This window comes from Vulpes vulpes, chromosome 14 (genome assembly GCF_048418805.1).
Source record: "Vulpes vulpes isolate BD-2025 chromosome 14, VulVul3, whole genome shotgun sequence".
In the NCBI taxonomy this organism is placed as follows: Eukaryota; Metazoa; Chordata; class Mammalia; order Carnivora; family Canidae; genus Vulpes; species Vulpes vulpes.
The window spans coordinates 26384084-26405697 of NC_132793.1; the positions used below are offsets into that span (position 1 = coordinate 26384084).

Sequence of the window (21614 nt, forward strand, 5' to 3'; positions counted from 1 at the left end):
CCAAACTTCTGGCTCCACCTGGAGACTCTGCTTTCTGCTGACACCTCGTTCTGGTGAGAAGCAGAGGGGCTCATGGGCAGAGCCTTGCTCGGGAGACAGGAGAGTTCATTTCAAGCTCTGGCTTCTGACTGTTGAATAGCCTTTAACATCCTTTCCTTCTCTAAGCCTCAGTTTTCCCCTCTGTAAAATAGGAATAATAATAATACCCACCTCGTAAGCTTGCTGTGAAGGACAAATGAGTTAATATCCACACAAGCAATTAAATGGATCCTTGCACTCAGTAAACACCCAAAAATGTTGGATGGTGCTGTGACAGAGGAGTAAACTGAGGCTCAAAGTAGGGAAGCTGCTTGCCCAGGACTGGGCAGCCTGGCTCCTGAGGTTGTGCCGGGAACCACCACACTGTGCACTGAAGTGCCCCTGGAGGGCCTGGCACACAGCAGTGCTCAGTGAACTGTGGTCATCTCTGACCTCACCCAAGTGCATGCACACACAGAGGGAAGGGAGCCACATCCAACCTGTACATTTATTTACAAGGCACAAGCTGAGAGCAGGTTGGGGACTGCCCGAAGGCCTTCCCACTCCTCCTGGGCCCGCTGACCCCATCATCTGAAGCCATGGGTGACCCTTAGGACGAGGGCCCGGAGTGGCTGGGCTGGGCCAGCCTGGCCCTCAGGCAAGCTCGGGGGTGGTCTCCCTGTCCCCCAGGCCTCTCCTCTCCCCTGCGCCAGGCCTGGGCTGGGCGTCCCTCTCTCACACAGAGTTCCTGTGTGTTGGTGGTCGTAAGGAAGGTGGGCGGGGGCTGGGCCAAGCCAGATGGTGTGTACTAGGCCTTATCTGTTGGGAGTGGGGAGGCGGGCGGGGGCATGGAGGTCCTCTCTCACAAAGCCTGCTCTGTCTCCCCTGGCAGCTGGGCCTCAGGAATTGGCCTTGCTGCCTTCCTGCCCCACCAAGGGCTTCCCGCCACAACCACAGAAGCCCCACATGCTGGGACCCCCAGTCTTCCCGGTCCAGCTAGGAGAAAGCTCGAGCCAGGGATACCCCAGGTGAGGCCAAGCAGGGGTCACCAGGGCAGCGATTCCAAGAGGGGGAGCTGAGGAGGGAACAACAGGGCTTGTGGCATCTGGGCTGTGGCTGATGGGGCCGGGGATCTGTCTGGGGAGGCATTAGCAGGATTGATTCAGGCCACATCTGAGGCGGCTCACGTCGGGGAAGCAGTTGCTGCGCGGGGTCGTGGGGAGCCCCGAGCCTCCCAGCCTGGCGCAGCCTTGTCCTAGCCAGCTCACCCTGGGGGTCTGGCCCATCTGCTCTGGCCTTCTGGGCTGTGTGGCCTCAGCCCCGGCCACCGTGCGGCTGCGTCCAGGCCTCAGCCGCTCCTGGGGCTCAGACCCCCAGAGCCATGAGTGCCCCCGAGCTGCTGATCTTCTTGAAGCGGTTTGCAGCACTGACGGCAATGAAGTTTTTCTGAGGGATGAGGGAGAAGGATGGTGGTCAGCCTTGGGGCATTGGAGAAACTGGGGCAGCTGAGCATCTCCTAAAGACTGTCTTCATTCCACAATGGCCAGACGCTAGGGAGGGTGCAGTGCCCAAAATGGCCACAGGAGGGGCCATGATACTATATCTTCCAGGATTCCCTCTTCCTTCCTTCAACAGGTGACCGGCCAGACCTGAGTACCTCTCTGCTCTAGATGCTCCAATGGTTCCTGTTTCACTCCAACTCAAACCTAAGCCCCTTACCATGGCCAACAAATCTCTCCACCTCCTGCCCCCCATTACTGTCTGATTTCTTCTGCCTTAAACCCTTGCTCATCCCACTCCAGCCTTACTGGCCTCCTACCTGTTCCTCACACTTGCCAACCACGCTTGTGCCTCAGGGCCTTTGCACTGGCTCTTCCCTCTCCCTGGAACACTCTTCTCCCCAGATCAGCATGGTTCACTCCTCATCTCCTTCGGGTTTTTTGTTCACATGTTCCTTCCCAGTGGGCCCTTCTTGACCACCTTATTTAAAAGTGCAACCCTCCCCTGGCACTCCTGATCATCCTTAGGTTTTTTTTCTAGACCCCTTCCTTAATCCTTTTTTAATAACTCCCCAGCCCCTACCCAAAGTAAGTCCACAAAGGACTAAAATCCTTATCTCTTTTGTCCATAGGTGTACTCCCAGGGCTTAGAAGTAGTATATGTTCAATAAGTATTTGTAAAATGAAGGGAAGAGGCCTGTGATGGAGTCAGAGATCTTTTTCTGAGCATGAGCCTCAAATAGACACCCCTCCCCATGGTGGGGGTGGTGGGTGGAGGGTCACTGCTCCAGGACAGGAATCAGCCCAGGACAAAGAGAGAAAAGCCAATCTTGTTTTCCAGACAGGGCTAGGCCTGGTCCATAGAAGCTGCCAAGGCAGGGCTGGTGGGGCCTGGGATCTAGTGCCAGGAGCTCTTCCTGCCTGCGGCCCCTCCCGCCTCCCCACCCCATCCAGTGGTACCTTCCAGCGCCTCTTCATGAGGTATTTCTTAAGCAAGATCTGAGACTTGAGGCGTCGGTTACAGCGCTTGGCTTTCTCTGCCAGGTTGTTGAGCCAGGGGTGGGCAAGGCACTGGGCAGCGCTCATCCGGGCCCTGTGGGAGGGGGCAGTGTGGTAAGGGCGGGCGGCATGCTTGTGAAGCACCAGAACCCAGCCGGCCCGGCCTTCTTCCTACCCTGCCAGCCCACGTGCACACACACACACACACACACAGGGCTTGCATGCTTGGGGTTTGTGTCCTCAAATGAGCCTCACCTCTGGTCCTTGACAATTAGGTTGGAGACAAAGTCTTTGGCTTCATCGGACACAGCCTCAAAGGTCTCCTCATCAAAGTACCAGTTGGAAGAGAGAACGTTGTTTAGGGTCTCTGTGTCATCATCTCCCAGGAAGGGGGAGAGGCCGCTCAGCCTGGGGAGAGGGGATGTCAGGGTGCAGGGAGGTGAGACTGGAGATACTGAGTCACCTTTGGGAGCCCAGGGGATGGAGGCAGATCCTAGGAAGCAGCATCATATCCTGAAAAGACACCCAGCCTCTCGAGTGGGATAAACCTGGGCTTGACTCTGGCTGGGTGACCTTGGGCAAGTCATTTCCCCTCTCTGAGCCTCACTCTTCTCATTTATAAAAAATGGGCATAATCATCCCAGCTTCCCAGGGTTACAGTGAAGAAGAGGAATGATGAATGTACAGAAAATGTCTGCTGCCCCTCTGCCCCCACTCATCAAAGATCTGTTGTCCAGAGCCCTAGACTAGGATATTATGCCTTGAAGGGCCTTCATTTCTTCATCTACAAAATGGGTACGAAGTTCTCCTTTTCTGGTTCTCCCTAGCACTCCCAATCTCTGCAAACCCCTGACTGAGGGAGTGGGGAGATGGAACCCACCTTTCCAAGACCCCAAGGCCAATTTTGGTTCCAGCTACCCACCCATGTGTCCCACCCCCATAGACACCAAACTCCTGCAAGACTCACAGCATATAGGTAATGACCCCCATACTCCACATGTCTGTCTTATCAGAGATTTGGTCATAATTCACCACCTCAGGTGACAGAAACTCTGGTGTCCCAAAATTCACCTTCAGCTTCTCATTGGGATTATACCTGGGAGTGAGAGCAAGAGGTCAGAGCACTGCCCTGGCCCATTCTCTGGCACCCTCCACACCTCCCCTGTCTCCTGCCCACCTCAAAGGCTTGCCCTGCCCTCCCCACCCACCAACGTGGTACCTCCGTGCCAGGCCAAAGTCAATGATCTTCACCATATGGCCTGTGGTGTTGACACACAGGATGTTCTCTGGCTGAGGAGAAGGGGGTGGCCCGAATTGACCTCTGACCCAGCTCACCCTTCCCCCCGCACCCAGGTCCACCCAAATCCCAAGCTCTCTGGACCAGAGGCTCAGGCTGCCAAAGTGGGCAGCCCGTCAGAGACCCCTGGACCTGCCTGCTCCTGGCACAGACAAGGACCCTAAAGCCCTGAGACAGACTTTCCCAGGAGAGGAACCATCTTTTCCTGGCCTCCTTGTTCCCCCCACCAGTGTCTAACTAAGGCACTGAGGAAGTGCTCAGCCAAGGCTCCTGGGAATCCCGTGGCACCAGCACAGGTGAGTGTGTGAATGATGTTCCTGGAAGGGCCTCCATTTCCTTCTCACATAACATAAGGACATAGGACTAATCTAAGGTCCCAAGGCAGAAACATTTTAGGTAGTTAATAATGGTTAAAAGGCAGGAGACTTCACACAAAAACACTGCTTTCCTGACCTCTGACACCTCCTGAAGCCCCAGAAGCCCTCACCAAACAGCCACACAGCACCTGGTGTCAGTCACCACTGCCGCCTGAACCAGGTGTCTGGCCCCCAGGTCTCCGGGTTCTCCACCCACCCTGGCCTAGCCTTCGTTGTTCATCTGGGCTCTGCCAGCATTTGATGAGAAGGTGCGTTCTGAAGGTGGTTTTTTGAACTGATGCATCCAGCTAATGACCTGAGTAGCTCAACCTGGTGTTTGAACAAAACATGGAAAGCAGAGGAAGATCCCAGGGTACAATCTTTTGGGGGAGCAAGACATACTCCCATCCCTCCTGAAGGATCGAGACTTCCCAAAGAGCCCTGGGAGGGGCCTTCAGGCCACGGTTTGCCCAACTTACTTCACTGTGAGACCCCTTTTCAATGAGAAACTTACTGCTATCCTGAAAAAACACATTTAAGGATAAAGAGGTTTAAGACAGCTTCTTCCCCAGGCGCTGTGCTTTAACCGGGGACCCTGCTCTGCCCCACAGGCACTGGCTTTTGCGGGGCAATGACAGGTCTCCGACGCGTTGCGCAGGCGCCAGCTCTGTCCAGAAGCTCAGGAGTCACCCTACTCTCCCCTTTCTCTGTCTCCCACCCCCTCCCACATCAGCAAATCAGATTGGCTCCATTTTCAGATCATACCCCTCTTCCCTCCACCACAGGCACTGGCACCAGCCCCCTTCCTCTATGCGCTTGGTGGTGACAGGCGCCTCCGAGATTCCCAGCTGCCACGTTGCCCGTTGAAACCCACCTCCTTACCCTCACTGGTCAGGAAGACAAAGGAAGCTGTTAGCCTCCCACCTCCCACCTACGGGTGAGCACGCCCGCCTGCCGGTGGGCTGCCAGATGGTTCACACAGCCCCCCAGAACAGCTCTGGCCCCGAGCCAGCCCGGCAGGGGTGTAGGCCAGGCCCAGCCCCACTTCTGCCACCGAGGCTCTGGCCCCCCGCTGCCTCTCCACATTCACCTGCTCTGCCTCCCCGTTACCCTCGCATACTTTTTATAACGCTTGTCACAGGTTGAAAATGATCTATTTTAGGAACGTCTGTGTCCCCCACTAACCTGGAGGCTCCAGGGGACAGGGGCACGTCCTTCGTCACCCCTGCGGTAATGCACAGTGCCCAGCAGCGCAGGAGCAGCCTCACACAAGAGAGGCACTCGACAGGTAACAGCAGAGGAACGAACGCAGGTCCTAGCCACCAGGCCGATGGGTGCCAGCCCTGCCCCCTGTCCTGCAGACACTAGCTCCCGGCCCCCGGCACATGCGCTGCTCCTGCCTCCCCTACACCACAGCCGGCTTCGTGCTCCAGCACCTGCGACCAGCTGACCACGGCCGGCCTCATGCCCGAAGCAGCCCATTTGCTCTCCCTGACCAGCTCTGTGCAAGGGATGGAGCAAGGTCAGAGAAGGGATCCCAATATTCTTTCACTTTTTGCTGGTGCCTCTCGCATGTCTGTTGCTGCACTCATGCTATACTTAATTGATTTACTTTCCTGACTCCCCTTCTAGAACAAAAGTTCCACGAGGGCAGGCATTTTTGGCCATTTTGTTGACTACTGGATGTGCACCACCTACAACACTGCCGCCCATATAGGAGGGCCTCCGCAGACACTTGTGGAGTAAATGAACAAACGCTCCCAGCACTGTGAGGGGCCAGCAACACTTTAGCAACACTCAGCAAGTTCTATGCATGAGACGCTGAGCTTGGGGCTCACAGGACAGAGGATGTGCACTTAGTACTACACTAGAAGCCCCTGAGAGCTAGGACCAAGTGTTTTTTACTCTCTTTTGTATCCCTGGCTCTGGTACTTAGTAAAGCCTCAATAAACCCCTTGAGATCTACAGATAGAAGGATGGAGAGAGGATGAGAAGGACAAATGGGAGGTTGGAGGGATAGCTGCTTGCAACCCTGGTTTTACGTGGCCAGATGCTGCTTCTGCCCATCCCGGGAGGCCCCAGCCTCAGTACCTTGAGGTCCAGGTGCAGAACCCGCATCTTGTGCATGAAGAGGATCCCGTCGCAGATCTGCCTGACAAACACCATGGTGTCCACCTCAGTCAGCTGATAATCCTCATCCACAATCCTCTCGAAGAGTTCGCCGCCCTCGATGCTGTGTGCACAGACCCCTCTACAGGCTTGCTTCCGGGCCAGCTGGCACCGCCACCCAATCCCCTGCCCCACTGCCAGCACTCACTACTCCATGAACAGGACTATCTCATGCGAGGTCTCGATGGCCGCATAGAGCTGGATCAGGTTGCGGTGGTTCAGCTGGTTCATCACCTCGATCTCAAGCATCACCATTTCCTGGGCACCAGGGAAGCCAGGGTTACAACCGGAGTGTCACCGCACACTGCCCTCCACCCTCCATACCTCTGCTCTGGACCGGACCTGTCGGGCCTGGCCTCCACCACTGCCCGGCCTCCTCCTTGCTAGCCTCCTTGCTTCCCATCTCTCCCTACCCCCAGCTCATGTCCTCGCCATGGGTCATTCCTGCCGGGAGACCGTTCCTTTGCCAGTTCTTCCCCACCGACTGAATACTGGGGTGCCTGAGGGCCAGTCCTCCACTCATCACTCTCCCCACTGCACTCTCTCCCTGGGTTTTCTCCTCAAGTCCTTGCCATTCCATGCAAATGTGATTAATTCCCAAATCCTCATTTCCACCACTGAATGTGCCCTTGAACTGCAGGCACCAACAGCTCCAAAGGCCTAACTGCCATTCCCCTCGGACGGCTAAGAGACATTCTAGATCTCTCAGGTCCAAATGAAACCCTTGCCACTGCCCCTGCCCCACAGCTGAGTAGCCTTCAGCTTGCCTGTCTGCAAAAGGGCAGGCCCCCTTGCCTAGGCATGCAGGACAAACAGGAGCTGACCCAGATTCCTCTCATTCTCACACCCTGCATCGGGAAATCCCTCTAGATTTCAAATCCAGCAACTTCTCACCTGTTCCACCACTGCCTTCCTGGCCTAAGCTGCCATTATTTGTCACTTTCAGAAAGGGTGAATGCCAACTGTCTCACTGGTAGCTTGAAATCAGCCATGGTAGGAATATTTATAACCAGAGAAATTTCTAAATGCTACAGATGGGTCTCTTCCCCCTGCCTGTCCCCTCACTCCTCAGCATCACATCACTGTCCCGATTTTCCCATTTTCTCCATGATTCTAGTACTTCATTCACGTCTCACTGGACCCATGCTTCCTCAAGAGATGCCTGACCTCACCACCCTATCTTGATGGCCCCCATGGGCCCTACACTCCCTGTCCCCTACCTGGCATTATATTTCTTCCTAGCACTTCTCAGTTCCTAATGCCATGCTTTCTGTCCATGTTGTGTTTAGTTGTCTGCCCTGTTCTAGCATGTCAGCCCAGAAGGACAGGGACTCATGGACTTCACTGCTGCTTCCCCAGCACCTGGCACAGTGAATGGCCCAGAAAAAAGGGCTCAATAATTAATTAATCAGGAGCAGATTCTTATTAATCTCCAGAGCAGATATCTTGAGCATCTATACTGAGCCAGGTCCATGACAGAGGCCTGGAGACCCAGCAGGCAAGTGCAAGAGCTGGAGAAAGATGAAGTCACATGGAAACTGCATGGCTTCCCAGTGTGCTAGAGCCGTGATGGAAAGGCAGGGCTGCTGGGCTCTGGAGCTTCTCCTCATGCTCCTCCTGGGCTCAAGGCCTCCACAGGTGCTGTGTCTCTGTCTCAGATGACCATACTTCTTGGCTCCCCTGCCTCAACCCAAGAGTCCATAACAGGCCTCTGCCACTCCTGTTCTTCAGGCTTTCCCTCTCACAGTCCCCTTGGCTTGAAACTCTCTTCCCTGCCTCTCCACTGGAACCAGCAACCCCTTTGAGCCTTCATTGGAGAGAGACAGGCCAGCTAAATCAGAAGGCTCCTCTGCAGTCCCCTCCTTACCCCCTCTTGACCTCCACCTGACCCCCTCTAAACTCTGCTGAAACTCTCTCGATCCCCTCCTGACCCCACCTGAGACCCTGCCTGACCCCCACTCTAGCTTTCCTGAGTTACAGCCCTCACCACAACAGGTGGCTAGGTAGTCATCACCTCCTCTTACCGCACCTGACTCTTACTCCACATGGGCCTCTGCCTACATTCATTCATTCATCCACTCTTTCATTCGTTCCTTAAACAAACACTGCCCTCGGCCTCTGAACCCAGGCTGGGCCAGGTGTGGAGGCACAGTTCTGGACAGGTCTGATTACCTTGGCACTCCCTGAGGGAGGGAACCATACTCATTTCACTTTGGGACCCCCAGTGCCTAGCACAGGGCCTGGCACAGAGCCCGCACTCATCGTGTTTGAACCAAACAGAAGGCAGGAAGGTCCTGTGCCTAGAAGGGGAAGTCCCCAGGGTAAGTTCACCACCTGAGGTGTCTTGTTTATGGGTAGGGGCTTCAGGCCCCTGTGGCAGGGTTGTCTGTCTGTCCATCTGTCTATCTGAGTGACATCTTCAGCGCATCAAGGTTCACACACCAAGCCCCTGGTGCAGACATATGGATGGAGGGAGGTGAGACGTACGCACTTGAAGGATCCCCTCTCCATCCCACGGAGCCAGCCCCTACTACCTTGTCTTTGGGTGTCTGTTTCTTGATGACCTTGGCTGCCAACTTGAGGCCTGTGGCTTTCTCTGTGCAGGTACAGACTGCTCCAAACTTGCCGCTGAAGAGAGAAGAGGTTGGGAGGGAGAGGGTTCCTGGGGGGAACCGGGCTGAGGTAGGAGTTTGTGTTCTGCTCCTGTCTGGATCCCCCTCTGTGAGATGGGATGCTTGCCCTGGCTACCCTGACTCCCTCCTGAAGCTGTGAGCTCTATTGCAGGGACAGTGGCTGAATCGCACAAACCATGGGCACAGGACGGGTAGGCTCATCCACAGGATGGCCCCTGATGTTACAGCTCACAGCCTTGTCATAAGCATGAGCCCTGTGGCTCTGGGCCCCAGAAGAAGGCACCTATAGGGCTTTTTATGAAGCCCTTTGAGGTGGTTAGGGTGGTACCTGAAACTAAAACAGACAGGAAAGTACTGCTCGTCTCCTATGGGAAATACTGCCTAATCAATGGTGTGTCTGTGTGAGACACGGGGACATGAGTGCATATCAACCCACGTGACAGCTTATGTAGGAAGAGGCAAGTGAGCATGTGGAATTAGTTGTGTCCGTGTAGATCATGTACAATTGAGGTGTGGAGGGGCCTTGCACATGTCGGGGCTTGATGCTCTCCTGCCTGTGGGCCAAGGGCTCGGGGTCCCAGCTCTCACCCGCCCAGCGCCTCCTTGGAGTTCAGGCTGAATTGACTGTTGACGTTCCCAGGCCTCAGCTCCACGATGCGGTGGGGAAAGGGGGCTGGGGGTGGCGGACAATCATCTGGGGAGGCAGAGCAGAACCATCCTTTGATGAGCATGTGCCCCAGCACCACCCCCTCCTGCCTGGCCTGGGCCCCATCCAGGGAAGTTCACCAAGTGATACCTGGAGGACAGCTGGCTCCAGGATAGGGGCTAGGGGTCCCAGTTTCCAGTTTCAGCTCTGCCACCAACACACAAAATGGCCTTGGGACTCTGTCAGAGGGGGCTCAGCGTCTCCTAGCACAACAATGGGGACAGCTGATTGGACTTCTCAGACCCTCTGGCATTATAAGTCTCCATCCCAAACTACCTGCATTTCCATTAAAGAATAAAAGTTGGCTGTGTGTGTGTGGTGGGGGCGTGGGGGACACGAAATCGTGGAGTGCCAGAGAGGCCTTACTATGCCTGAATGATGGGGTAGGTGACGGGACCCGCCTACCATCCCTTCTAATTACACCAGGAGCTGGCAGGCCTGGCCGAATGGTTGCCCAACCTGGGCATGGCCCAAGGGCAGGGGGAGGGCCGGGAGGAGCCGGGGAGGGAAATGTTTGTGGGGAGGGGCCGCCACCTAGCGGCAACCATGGGGAACAGCGGGCCCTGGCGGCCGACAGGCTGAGTCATCGGGAATGGAAACCTCTTTATAAATAGCAAGAGACAGCAGGGAAGCCGGGCTGGTGATAAATCTGATGGCCCTTGGAGGTTGTTCAGGTCCCGTCACCCCAAGGATGTGATTTCTGGAGGGGGCGAGGGAGAAGTTTCTGCTGCTGCTTGGGGGAGGTGGCAGGTCTCCTGGCTGCCACCCTGCCGCCAGGCCCTCCCACCCTGTCTGGGTGGCACTGTGCCGCTGACCCGGCAGCTGGCTGGGCTTCCAAGGCACCTCAGCCTGGAGGGGATGGGTGTCAGGACACTCTGGGCTCTTCTGACCCTATCTCACCCCACCCCCAGCCCTGCTGCACCCCTACCCAGGCCTTTTCCCTATTCACCTGCTCCCCAAGCTTGCTCATGCTCAGTGGCTCCTGCTGCCCATTGAATAAACCACCAAACCACCAGCTCCTTGTCTGATTGTCACTTAAGGCCACTCCACAGTCCTGCCCCATCTCACGTGCCCAGCTTCCTTGGTCACTGCTCCCATGCACAGGCACCTATGCTTCTCAGCTCACCAGCCCTCTATGGCCCTCATGACCCTCCCCACCCCCTCCAGGACATCCTTTAACTACCAAAGCCTGGCCTTTGAGCCATTCTACAGACTGACTTCAAATTCCACTGTCCAGAGAGTTGGTGCTGCTCCAAAACCTGATTTTTTTTTTCTTCAAAATCCCATTACAAAGTAAAAGAAAGCCAAAAGCGAGCTCTGAAGTGGCTCTGTTTGGATAGGTTCAAATCCCGTCCTAGCTGTGGATTTGGGACACTCACTCCATTTCCCTTTCTTTGAGACTCCATTTCCTCATCTATCGAAAGAGACTAGGAACTTGTACTTCTTAGAGTTGTGTGACACCCAGATGGGTCAGCCTGGGTGAGGCATGGCTCAGAGCAGCTCAGTCCTCTAAACAGGGAGACGTGGGGACACCTGGGGACCCCCCCCTTCCCTCCTCAGCCCCCACCTGCCCTGGCCTACCCAAAATCTGGAAGCAGTCCTCCTCCTTGGCTGTGGGACAGAGGGCCTGCCCCACCTCCGATTTCTCCGAGGGAACAGCCTGGAACTCGATCCCCCTTGAGGTGTCCCCTTGCACCGTAGCCTGGTCAGCCTGGCCTGAAGCCTTCTCTCCAGCTTCCTTCTGGCTCTCTGCCGGGATGTTCTTCCCTCCTTCTTCTACCTTGGCTGGCCCCGGATCCTTGGGGCTGGGGGTCACAGGCACCCCTTCAAAGATGAGGTCTGATGCCTCATTCAGGGGTTCCTCAGCTGGCAGCTTCTCAGGCCTAGAATGTGAGAACACAAAGGTGAGGCCTTTAACAGCTACAGCACTGCTTCTGCCTCCAGGAGGCCTTGATGCTTCCACAGGCTCTTCTGTAATTCAGAGTCAATACAACCATTCCCTATTCTCCCTTCCTGCTCTGGTCCCCACCATGTCCTCAAATACACGGGGTGAGGCATTCGAATTCACTTTATACTAAATCAAGGGACATTAATAACACTATACATGACGGTGGTCATTATCTTGACTCTCAATGCACTAATAGATCATTAACATCTACTAATGGGATTGTTGTTTTGGTTAATCATTATGTGATTACAATTAGATTATGGAGCTCTTGATTCATACAAACTGTGGCAATGCAATTGATTAATGTATCAGTGATATCAATGTATTAATTGATATTAATACATAATTCAGACTGATAGAGTGCTATTACTGTGGTTTATAATGTATCATTAATATCATTCATATGATTAGCATTCAGGTAAGTCTAACAGATTGCCTCATAAGACTGATCTATATTAAAGTTATGAAAGCATTAGAAATGATCTATCAATCTAATTATTAGTTATTTTTTATATCATAGTAAGAAGAAATGTTATCTTTTCCTCCCAATATCTCAGTCCTGCCCTTGGCTAAAACCAAGTTCACAGAGTAAGGGGAACTCTGGATTCCACTAGCTCCAGGAAGAAGTCTTCGAGGACCTCTCTGTCTTGACATTCCAGGTGTCTATGAACTATCACTATGTCCTGATTTCTGCAGGGGCACAAGGTAGTAGAACCAATGCCCAGGACAGATACTAAACATCAGAACTGCCCAATCTGGCACTGAACGTGGCGACAAGGACGCCCAAGACATAGGAACTAAACACAACTTCTGGGGACAGAGCCTTGGACCCCTCCCCACTGCCAGACTGGGGACATTCACCTGGAGATGATGGCAGGGCAGCTGGGGCTGTGCAGAAAGGCGGGTGAGCCCCTCCTGACCCCTGCTTGGCCCTCGGCTGCCTTCTTGTGTGCCTTGGGCTCTGGGGGGCCCTGGCTGCCTGAGGCCTCCTCCTGCTTGGCACTGGACTTCTTGATGCTGGCCTCTGCTGTCGCAGTCTCCTGCGGCAGGGCTGCTGGCTGCCCAACACCGCCCTCCGCAGGCCCCCCACCCATATCACCTTTTCCCTCAGGGCCCTGGCTGCTAATTGAGGGTTGGGCCAGGGCCCCGTCCTCTTCCTTTAGGGCAGCAACTTTGGCATCTTTCTGCACAGTGGGTGGGTCAGGCTCTTTCTTTGGTTGTGGGGTCCCGGGTTCTTTCTTTGCATCTGGGGGGCCAGGTTCTTCCTTTGGGTCTGAGGGGCCAGGTTCTTTCTTCCCATCTGGGGGCCCAGGGCCTTTCTTTGGATCTGGTGGACCAGACTCTTTCTCTGTAGCCAGAGGTCCTTCACCTGCTGTACCGTTAGGTGCCTTGTCTGAGAAGGAAGAGGGATACTGGTCAGGATCCACCCTCCCCTCCTGGGGCCAGGCTGGCCAAGGACCAGCTCTGGGCCCAAGTCCCCACCTAGGCAGCGATCTGCGAATGCATGTCCCACTGAGGCTCTGGGGCCATCTAATGGCTTCTAGAGATGGGCCGCTGGCGCCTGAGAGGCCCCTGGGGGAGACTTCTGGTCCCTCTGATGCACCTTGATACCCCCACCATCCCTGGCCTTGAATGTTTGGGTGCCATCATGAGCGCTTAACATTTTCCCTGTCTCTCCAGGGAGGGCTTCGCATAGGCCCTCAACCCCGCCCAAACTTACCCAGAAATAGTTATAATTTCTGGGCCCTTCATGAGCCGTACAGAAAAGGCCGCGGGGGGCACAGAACTGCCACTGAGGAATGGGCCTGGCCCTGGATTCAAACACCCCCTTCCCAGGCTCCTCCCTCTGTATCCTGCCCCAGCTTGGCACCTGTTGACGGGCTCTGGATTTCCAGCTCCACTGCTCCGTTTTCTGTCGCCATGAGGTAGGGAGGCGTGTGCTTCTGCTTGTCTACTCAAGTCTTTCTAGCTGCAGAAAGAAGACTGAGGTGTGTCAGGCTGTCAGGTTCCTTCTCTTGTCTGGCTGAGAGGAGCCAGGGCCAGCTGACTGAGGCTTTTGGAGCAGAGAGGGGCAACCTGATGGCCGCCTGACTTGCAGCGGCTGCCCAGGAGCGCTCCTGGGGCAGTTGTAAGGGATTGGGCTGGGTGGGCAGAGGCGGAGGCAGGGGCGCGGGCAGGGGAGGCGGGGACGGAGGAGAGGATCCCTTACACCAGGGGCCATGCAGCTCGGACTGCCACCACCTGTCACTCTTGGCCCCCGTTCAGAGGACACGGCATTCTTCCCACAGACCGACCGGGGGGGAGAGTAGTGTTGGAACAGACAGGAAGAGAAAAAGGAGGGGGCCACTAGGCCCCCAAGGGAGCAGCCTTTTCCCAGGCCTTGCCCAGTGTCACTGGCTTGGACCTGTCTAGGCAGGGGGCCTGGCACAAGAGGGGCTCCCGGGCAGGGCTGGAGGGCAAGACTGTGCTCGGCCCTGGCCCTGACTCTGCACACCTGCATGCCGCATCTCCTGGGGTTGCCCAGAAACTGCTTAGAGACATGTAGGCCATGGTGATAATCACCCTGACCCCACTGCCCAGCTCTGTGCCCATGATCCTGCTCCTGGCATCCAGACCTGCTAGGGGCATCTCTGGAGAAGAAATTGTCTCAGGGGCACTTGCTCAACCTGTGCAGGGGCCTGAAAGTCTTTTCTTTTGAAAATGTATTTTTCTGGGGCTCCTGGAGAGACGGAGGCTGCCCCAAGCAGCAGTGGGAGAGGGTCAGTCCTCATGCCCACCCCGCACCAAGCAGATTGGTTCTCCCCAGTGGCCTTCTTGAAAGGAGGGGGCTGGTGAAGTCTTTCCCAAGAATCCTCCACCACAATGGTGGCCTGGGGGCCACTCAAGCCCAAGATGATGAAGCTGAGATGGATGGGGAGAGGTATGATCCAAAGAGCCTTCCACCATCCAGGGGCTGCCTATCCAGAGCCTGTCTCTGATGGGTGCCTGGAAGGCTGGCTGAGCTGAGTGCACTTGAAACAGCCCTGCAGTGGGCATCTGAGTTCAGGGTCTGACTGTGGTGACCCACCCTGTCCCTCCACCGGTACTCTCTCACATGAAGGAAACCAGCCCTGCCCTCAAAAGGAGGGAGGTGGAAATGAGCAGCAGGTCTGAGCAAAAAGAAAAATTCTGTAGCTGTGAACAAGATTGAGGTGGCTGTGAGGGGCACTTGGGTGGCTCAGTGGTTGTGCATCTGCCTTTGGCTCAGGTCGTGATCCTGGGTCCTGGGATGGAGTTCCGCATTGGGTTCCCCTCAGGGAGCCTGCTTCTCCCTCTGCTTGTGTCTCTTTCTCTCTGTGTGTGTCTCTCGTGAATAAATAAATAAGATCTTAAAAGAAAAAAGAGAGAGATTGAGGAGGCTGTGAATGAAATGATGGGAAGCAACCTCCAAAATGAAAGCAAAATTTAAGCCATGTGCAGAATAGCATGTAGAACATGCTATCATTTGGGCCAAGGGCGGTAATATATAATAACATATAAACTTTCACTTTATATGCATAGGAATTTCTTCAGGACAACAAGCAAGAAACTGGGGAGAAGGGGTGGGGGTAGGGAGATGTCACTGCACTCCCTTTTACATTTTTGTATTTGGACCATGTGAATGGAATACTATTCAAAACGAGCAATTTTTTTTTAAGTGATCAAATGTTGGGGTTGCTGGCAGAGGCTAGCAAAATCCAAAGTTGGGGCCCCTTCCCGTCTTGATGACTTCTTGCCCTTCTGGCCCTCCTCTCTTCCATTTCCTTCCTCTGAGATCCAGGTGACAGTCTGCCTCCTCTGGGAAGCAAAAACATTCCTGGATGCCTGTCTAGCCCTCACCGGTGTGTGAGGCCTTGCTCCAAGTGCTCTCAAGTAGACTCACTCGTATGAGCTTCACAACAACCCAAGAAGGCAAGTACTATTACAGATGAGGAAACTGAGGCCCAGGCAGTTCGACAACTTATCCAAAGCCATATGGCTTGTTGGGAACAGATGAGGATCTGAACCCAGGCTTTCCTAGGGGAAGGGAGCTCCCATTTTTTGAGGGTCCGCTGTCAGCTCTAGCCTCGTTGTCTGCAAACTCCATCTTGATAATAACTCTATGGGGAGCTTCCATCTTGTTCCCTAGATGAAGACAGGGATCAAGAGAGTCACATGCCCAAAGTCATCCTACAACGGAGCTGAGCCAGAAATGTCCTTCTTCAAAGCCCAAAGTCCTCTTTCTTCCCTAAGATCTCCCAGCATGTGTCTCGCCCCTCGTCCTGGCCGGGTACCTTTGTGGTCTGACAGCGATCTGATGGCTGAAAAGCTTCCTCTCTGTGCCTGCTATTGGGGGCCCCCTGGCCCTCTATTTGGTCATTTCCACAGCATGTTATGGTTTAGCCTGTAATGTTGGACTCCCCCTCCTTTGGCCTCCTTTGGCTCCAGGCTGATCCCACCACTGATTGTCTCTAGGAGCCCCTTGAGGGCAGGGGCTTTATGATGCCCACGTGTTTCCCCAGCACAAAGTGTACTTTCCAGTCAGTGTCTGATGAGTAAGCAACTGACTGGCAAGGCTCTGGACTGGGTCTGTGGGATGGCTCTAGGACCATGGCCCTTGCCTACATTCCCTTGTTAACTATGACTGTCGGTACCGTATTTATGGAGTGAGTGCTCAGGAAGGGCCAGGCCTGATTTTGCCAAGGGCTTTACCCAGCTCACTGAATCCTCACAAAGGACTGCAGGGCCCAGGATTAGGCCACTTTAAAACTGCGGAAGCTGTTGCCAGGAGAGGGGAAGGGGCTCATCTCGGGAAGCACACAGCCACTGAGTAGCTGCCAACTGTTCAGATTTGAATCCAGCACCACCTCCTATTGAGACCCAAATCGGAGCTAGGACAACATAAGGGGCTTTATTTGCTACATTTGTTACTGTTATGGTTCCCAAACAAGTAGCATTTCTTAAGCTCTTACTAAGCAGACCATGCCCCAGGTGGCAGTGTCAGGGGGGCGGAGGAGGAGGTAAGCAACTTGATGACAACAAACCTAAAGAGTGGTGGTTAAGGAGCTCTGAGACTAGGAACCCAGGCTTGGACAAACGCTGTTACTATTTTCTTATCTACAGGACGAGCACCTACCTCCTAGGGGAGGTATACAGAGCATTTAGAACGGTACACGGGGACATAGTAGGTGCTGTATAAATGTCAGCCATTTTATCCCCATTTCACAGATGTGACAGGAAAACTAAGTCACAGGGCAAACTCACAGAGCTGGGTTTGAACCGTCTAAGCCCAGGCTTGGCACATAACTACTCTGCCCCATCGCCTCTCGCAGGGTGGCTGGGAGTGCGGAGCGAGCACAGTCTGTAGAGTGCTTGGCACAGTCCTGGCAGCACTGTGGGCTCCCGATAATGTTGTGGACACCCCAGGTAGAGGGCTCAGCTGTCCCGGCAGGCTCCTCCGCCATCCCTCCCACTGGGATGAGAGGCTGGCCTGGTTCCGGATCCACGGGATTGCCTGCAGCTTGCTCGCCCGCCCAGGGTTAAGCTCGGCTCGGCCAGCTGCTCCCTGGGAGTCCCCGGGCTTCTCAGCGCTCCCTTGGAGGCACAGGGGAGGGGCCTGGGGAAACCTCCTCCCCGCCGGGGGCAGCCAGAGACCCTGCCCACCCTTAAAACGGGGCTTTCCCACCCCGCGCCAGCTGTGCAGCCACCCTCTTTGCCTCTACAGGGGCAGGCCAGGAAGTGGGGCAATGCCAGGACCAATTAAACCCGCCAGGGGAATTAAGGTCAGCAGGATGCAATTATGCCTGTTGGATTTAACAAGGCCAGAGGAAGGTTTCTTCAGCCAGAGTTCACGGCTCCTTAGGCCTCTTGCCCTGGACGGCTCTGCATTCCAGAAGCCTAGGCTCTCAGGCTCACCCAGCCCTGGGAGAATTACTTGGGAGTGGAGGGGTTAACTTCACTCGGGCACTGCTTCCCTGGCTCCTGGAAGGAAATTGACCCAGCCAAGAGGCTTTAAAAGGCCCTGCTCAGAGAAGACGTTTCCCGGCCTGACCCTCTCCCAGCTCGGCTGTGATGGAAAATCCAGGGAGTTGAGTAACCTTTCTGAGTCCAAAGAGAGCAGCCAGTTCCCCTCACAACTTTCCTGTCGTCCTGACGTGGGAGCCAATCAGGGCTGCTTTCTCCTGCCTCTCCCACCTCAGACCCCTAAGCCCGGGGCTGTGGCGGTACTTCTCAGGCCTCAGGAGGAGGCCTAGGTAAGACCCCGTCCTTCCTTCCACCTGAAATGCTGAGCAGAGTCTACACACACTCTGTGTGGCACACTGCACAGAGATCCCTCTGGAAGCTCAAATGACACACTGATCCATCTTGAAATGGTGGAGTTCTACGGCTAAGATCACTTACGGAACGCTCTATTCTGTGCAAGGGCTAGCTAACGCGGTCACTCTGGGGACACAGATGTTGGAGAATGGTGACAGGATCACGACATAGAGAATTTTCGGTGAAAAATGATTGTAAGGTCATTCATGAAGCAGAATCCCTTTTTGTTGTTAAATGCATTTATTAAGAAAATGAGAAAATGTCTGGAGGGACATAAATACACATACTAATAGGTATGGGAGTAGAGATGGTTTTTATTCTTTGGATCTTCCAATTTTTTCAAAATGACCATTTGTGACTCTACACAGATTAATGAATAATTTGAGACATATCAATGTGTCTCAGACACATTGTATCAATGTGTATCAATGTGACACAGATTTCACTAATTCAAGACAGAAAGTGGTACAAGCTATGTATGAGACATAAAAATGGCATGGATTGGGACTACTGGCCAGGGTTGACTTCTCAGCTGAGAGCACAGCTCCGGCAGGCTTTCTCAGTGCCCAGATCCCCGAATTTGTTTTCAATGAAGCCTCCTTCAAACGGAGCCCCCATGCTCCATCTCTCTAAGCAGCATTTCAGGTGGTTCTCATGCACACCCAGGTTTGAGAACCCCCAAACCAGAGGGCCGTACTTCTCAACCCCACTGCACATGGGAAGTGTGTGGAGAACTTTCACAACTCAGACTTCAGGATATTCTGAGTTCAGGACAATTAAATCAGAATATTTGGGAAGTGTGGCCCAGAAGATTCCAATGTGCAGCCCAGGTGCTGGTATTTTTTAAATTCCCCAGAAGATTCCAATGTGCAGTTAGGGTTGAGAACCACTGCTCTGAGGCTCTCCCAGGATAAGAACTTCACCTCATTTCCTTGAAATGCCCCTATAAATCAGGCTACTACAGTGCCTATGGCAGGTGTTCCCTTCTGACTTGTTACATAGGCCATGCACATTGTCTCAGCATCTGGGCCTCTGGGGACCTATATCCAGATCTAGCTCAGGACAGGGACCATGTCAGTCAACTTTGCATTCTTAGGACCTAGTACAAAAATTGGTGCCATTAATAGTAATAGCCATGAATATTTATTGTGTATTTACCATGTACCATATTAACTCCCTTAATCTTCATAACTTTATGAAGTAGATACTACTATCACTCCCATTTCCAAGAGGAAACTGAGGCAAGTTTTCAGAGATAGTCTTCCAGTGGTGTCAGAATTTAAACCCCAGCCACTTGGTCCAGAGCCCTTATGCTTGATTAGTACTCCATATCACTAAATGCCCGCTGCAGAATGAATTCATAAGTGGAGAACACTTTGTGTCATCAGGTTGGTGGCCTTGGGCCCAACATTCAGTAGGTGCTCTATAAGTGCTGAAGAGCAAGTGCTCTCACTTTGGTGGGGCCATGGGATGCTGGGAAACCTTCACTTTCTCCCTCTACCCTGTCTCAGCCCAACTCTGCAGCATAAACAGCAAAGCCCAAAATAGCCAGGTAATGACGTCAGAGGAACAAGGTCATCTGAAAATTACCCAGGGCCACTGGACACCTCCCTATAGGATCAAGTAGCAGGAGGGTACCCCAGGCTGGTGCAGCTGTTCCAAGAACAGGAAACGTCCCAGGAGCAGACTTGGAAGCACCACTTCGGGAAGGCAGGGCCAGTGGGGGCAGGGGACAAATGAAGACACATAAATGAGTAGAAGCAAGACTCAAGCACAGAGTATAGACCTGGGAGTTGCAAGTAATTCAACTTTGCACAAGAAGTTACTCCCACTGCACAATCCCAGCAAATGGCTCAAAAATCTGGGAATGCATGTTCTGTCCTGTTGCACAGGATGGCTTCCCAGCCTGCCATTGTGCTATTTATAAAACTTGAGGTCCATTTGCTAAACTGGGTTGCCACAAGAACCAGGGGGTGCATGGCAAGCTCTGAGCGACTGCTGCGAGCGGTGGCCTGCCTGGGATGGCGAGGAGCCTCCAACCAGGGATGAGGAGGGGGCTGGGGCAAAGCACCTCCTGGCACTCCGACCACCCTGGCTACCATTTGGTCCAGCCAAGGCTTGTGACTTAGCTGACTGGCAGCTGCCACCTCCCTGACAGGAACCCCAGCAACCAGCACAGTCTGAGAAGATACACGCTGTGTGAAACTGAGAGAGGACCTGCCTCCCAGCCTCTGGGACGCTTAGCAGGAGGTTCCCAGAGCAACGTCAAGAGCCAAGTGAGGGCTCCAGCCCAAATTGCAACCTTCACAAGGTTGCTCCCAAGTCCTAAGTTGCTGGTTGGCTCTGGAGGGTGACAGAAACAATCTCTTCATCTGGGGGTCTCTGATCAAGCGTCCCCCAGTTCAAAAAGAGCCAGGAGCTCCTGAGACTGCCCATCCCCTAGAGCTGGCTCTACTCAAGGAATGTACCTGGTATGGTGCAGAGGACACTAAAGGGCAGATGACCTGGATCCACACCCTGCCACCTACTAGCAGTGTGACTTTGAGGACAGTAACTTAAACATGGAGCCTCAGTTTCCTCATCTGTCATATGATTTGTTGGAAGGCCCTATGGAAAAACCTTCAGCTCTCCTTTATTCTGGTAGTGGAGTCTTGGCTAGGGAGATAAATACCTACTCAACAAATCAGCAGCGCTTCTATGTCACACGAAGAGAGCTCACAAAGGTGACACCCCAAGGAGATCCAGAGGGAAAGAGGGTTCTTGCCTATCAGATCCCCTCTTGTTTGGCCTTGGCACCAAGGGTCATGGGAGAGAATGGCTGCTGGCTCCCCAGCCCATAGGACCTTAAGTTAGGAAAACTGTTGTCTCTCTGGCCCTGCAGGTCTCTCTCCTGCACTGATGCTTGGGCATGCATCCATCCCCCAGGGGGCTTGTTAAAACACATCTCCAGAGTGTTTGACTCAGGAGGCCTGCAGTGGGGCTGCATAATTTGCATCTCTAATCCTGATGAGGCCCGTCTGCTGCTCCACAGACTGCACCCTGAGGACCGTCGTCACAGGGAAAATTCTCCCAGCCCCAGTTGCTGAGCTTCCAGCCTAATTACTACCCATTTTCCTGAGGCCTCTGAGCAATAGGAATTACTCAGAGTCTGTTCTCTATGTGTGTGAGGAAAATGCAGAAATGCTCAGACTCAGTTGTCAGTACAGCTGTTTTAAGGAGAGATTGCTGCACAAAAACTGAAGCGGTAGTGAAGGGCAATGGGTCCCAGCAGCCCCTTCCGGCCCCCCATCTGACGGCTCACACTGTGTGGCTTCCTCTATGTTTCCTACTGCTGCAGTAACGAATTACCACAAGGTAAAGAAAAAGGCTAATGAGCAAGTAAGAATCAGTAAGCCTCCAGTGTAGACATCAACCTCCAGCCAGCAGGGTGATTTCTACAATTTCAACTCAAATCCCTCTCCTTTGAGACTACATGCAGTCTCTGAGAGGTCTCTCTGCTCCTTTGCTGGTTGTTAGCTAGCAGCTGCTGGCTCTGTACCTGTTAGGTTAACTTTGGGTAAACAGCAGGGGCTTCTGGCAACCCCTGGTGACACATACCCACTGATAATTAATACTGAGCATATGACTCAAGCATGGTCAGATTGAGTCACATTGGCCAACAGGAATGAGTAAGT

General features: G+C 53.9%; 1 protein-coding gene across 1 annotated transcript; it reads right to left on the reverse strand.

Annotated features, from left to right (window-relative positions):
* Positions 1–507: 507 nt before the first annotated feature.
* MYLK2 (myosin light chain kinase 2) lies at positions 508–13877 on the reverse strand. Its single transcript, XM_025986123.2, has 12 exons — positions 13496–13877; positions 12487–13018; positions 11259–11560; positions 9560–9665; positions 8873–8966; positions 6487–6596; positions 6261–6402; positions 3736–3806; positions 3484–3612; positions 2772–2924; positions 2478–2610; positions 508–1464 (listed from the first exon to the last, which is right to left on the reverse strand). The coding sequence occupies exons 1-12, from the start codon at positions 13545–13547 to the stop codon at positions 1384–1386; spliced, it is 1905 nt and encodes a 634-aa protein (XP_025841908.2). The 5' UTR covers positions 13548–13877; the 3' UTR covers positions 508–1383.
* Between the last annotated feature and the right edge of the window lie 7737 nt (positions 13878–21614).